The sequence below is a fragment of the Monoraphidium neglectum genome (assembly GCF_000611645.1).
Source record: "Monoraphidium neglectum strain SAG 48.87 unplaced genomic scaffold scaffold01675, whole genome shotgun sequence".
Classification (NCBI taxonomy): domain Eukaryota; kingdom Viridiplantae; phylum Chlorophyta; class Chlorophyceae; order Sphaeropleales; family Selenastraceae; genus Monoraphidium; species Monoraphidium neglectum.
This window is the reverse complement of record NW_014011953.1, coordinates 1-738: the sequence shown is the minus strand read 5'-3', so window position 1 is coordinate 738 and position 738 is coordinate 1. Positions and strand designations below refer to the sequence as shown.

At 71.0% G+C, this 738-nt stretch overlaps 1 protein-coding gene across 1 annotated transcript; it reads right to left on the bottom strand.

Annotated features, from left to right (window-relative positions):
- Window positions 1-314: 314 nt before the first annotated feature.
- MNEG_8679 (hypothetical protein) lies at window positions 315-729 on the bottom strand (the record flags this gene model as incomplete). The annotated part of the gene is made up of 1 exon (XM_014042847.1): window positions 315-729. A coding segment is annotated over one exon (415 nt), but the record flags the coding sequence as incomplete, so codon positions are not given.
- Window positions 730-738: the final 9 nt, after the last annotated feature.

Genomic DNA, 738 nt, shown 5'->3' with positions numbered 1-738 from the left:
GGGGGGGGGGGGGGGGGGGCGAAGGGCGGCTGACGCTGTTCAGGACAGAACACTCATATACGTGCGCTCCAGCGGCCAAAGGATGAACCACCGGCTGGTGCCTTGTGTACAGATCAGTCGCAGCAACCAAGGCGGGCTCATGAAACACCTTCACTCAGGACCGCAATGCGCGCTGCTGCAAACGCGGCGCGCCAGCCCTGCGCAGGCACGCAGGGTCTCTCGAGACTCGGCACGCCCAGCGCCGGCGGGCCGTGGCGGCGAGGATACTCGATTGCGACGCATAACAATATTCGCATTTTGAAAGGACGGGGCGCTCACCGCGCCTCTGACTTGACAGGGGCCTTGCTGGATGCGGCCGGGCCGGCGGCGGCCCCGCTGCCTGCAGCTGCCGGCTGGCCATGCTGCTGCTGCTGCTGCTGCTGCTGCTGCTGCTGCTGTTGCTGCTGCTCCTGCTCCAGGTTTTGATGCTGCTGCGTCGGTTGCTGCTGCGGTGGCTGCTGCTGCTGCTGCGGCTGCTTGGCTGCGGCAGGCGTCTGCGGCGGCGTGCCGGGCGCCGCTGGCGCGGCGGCCGTCGGCGGCGCGGCAACAGCCGGCGCCTGTGCAGCGGGCGCGGGCGCGGGCGTAGGGGCGGGCGCAGGCGCGGGCGCCGCTGCCGCTGGCGGCTCCGCGCTGGGCTGCTGCTGCCCAAGGAACCCGCTGAAGATATCGAAGATACCCCCGCCCTGCGGCCTCCCGCCC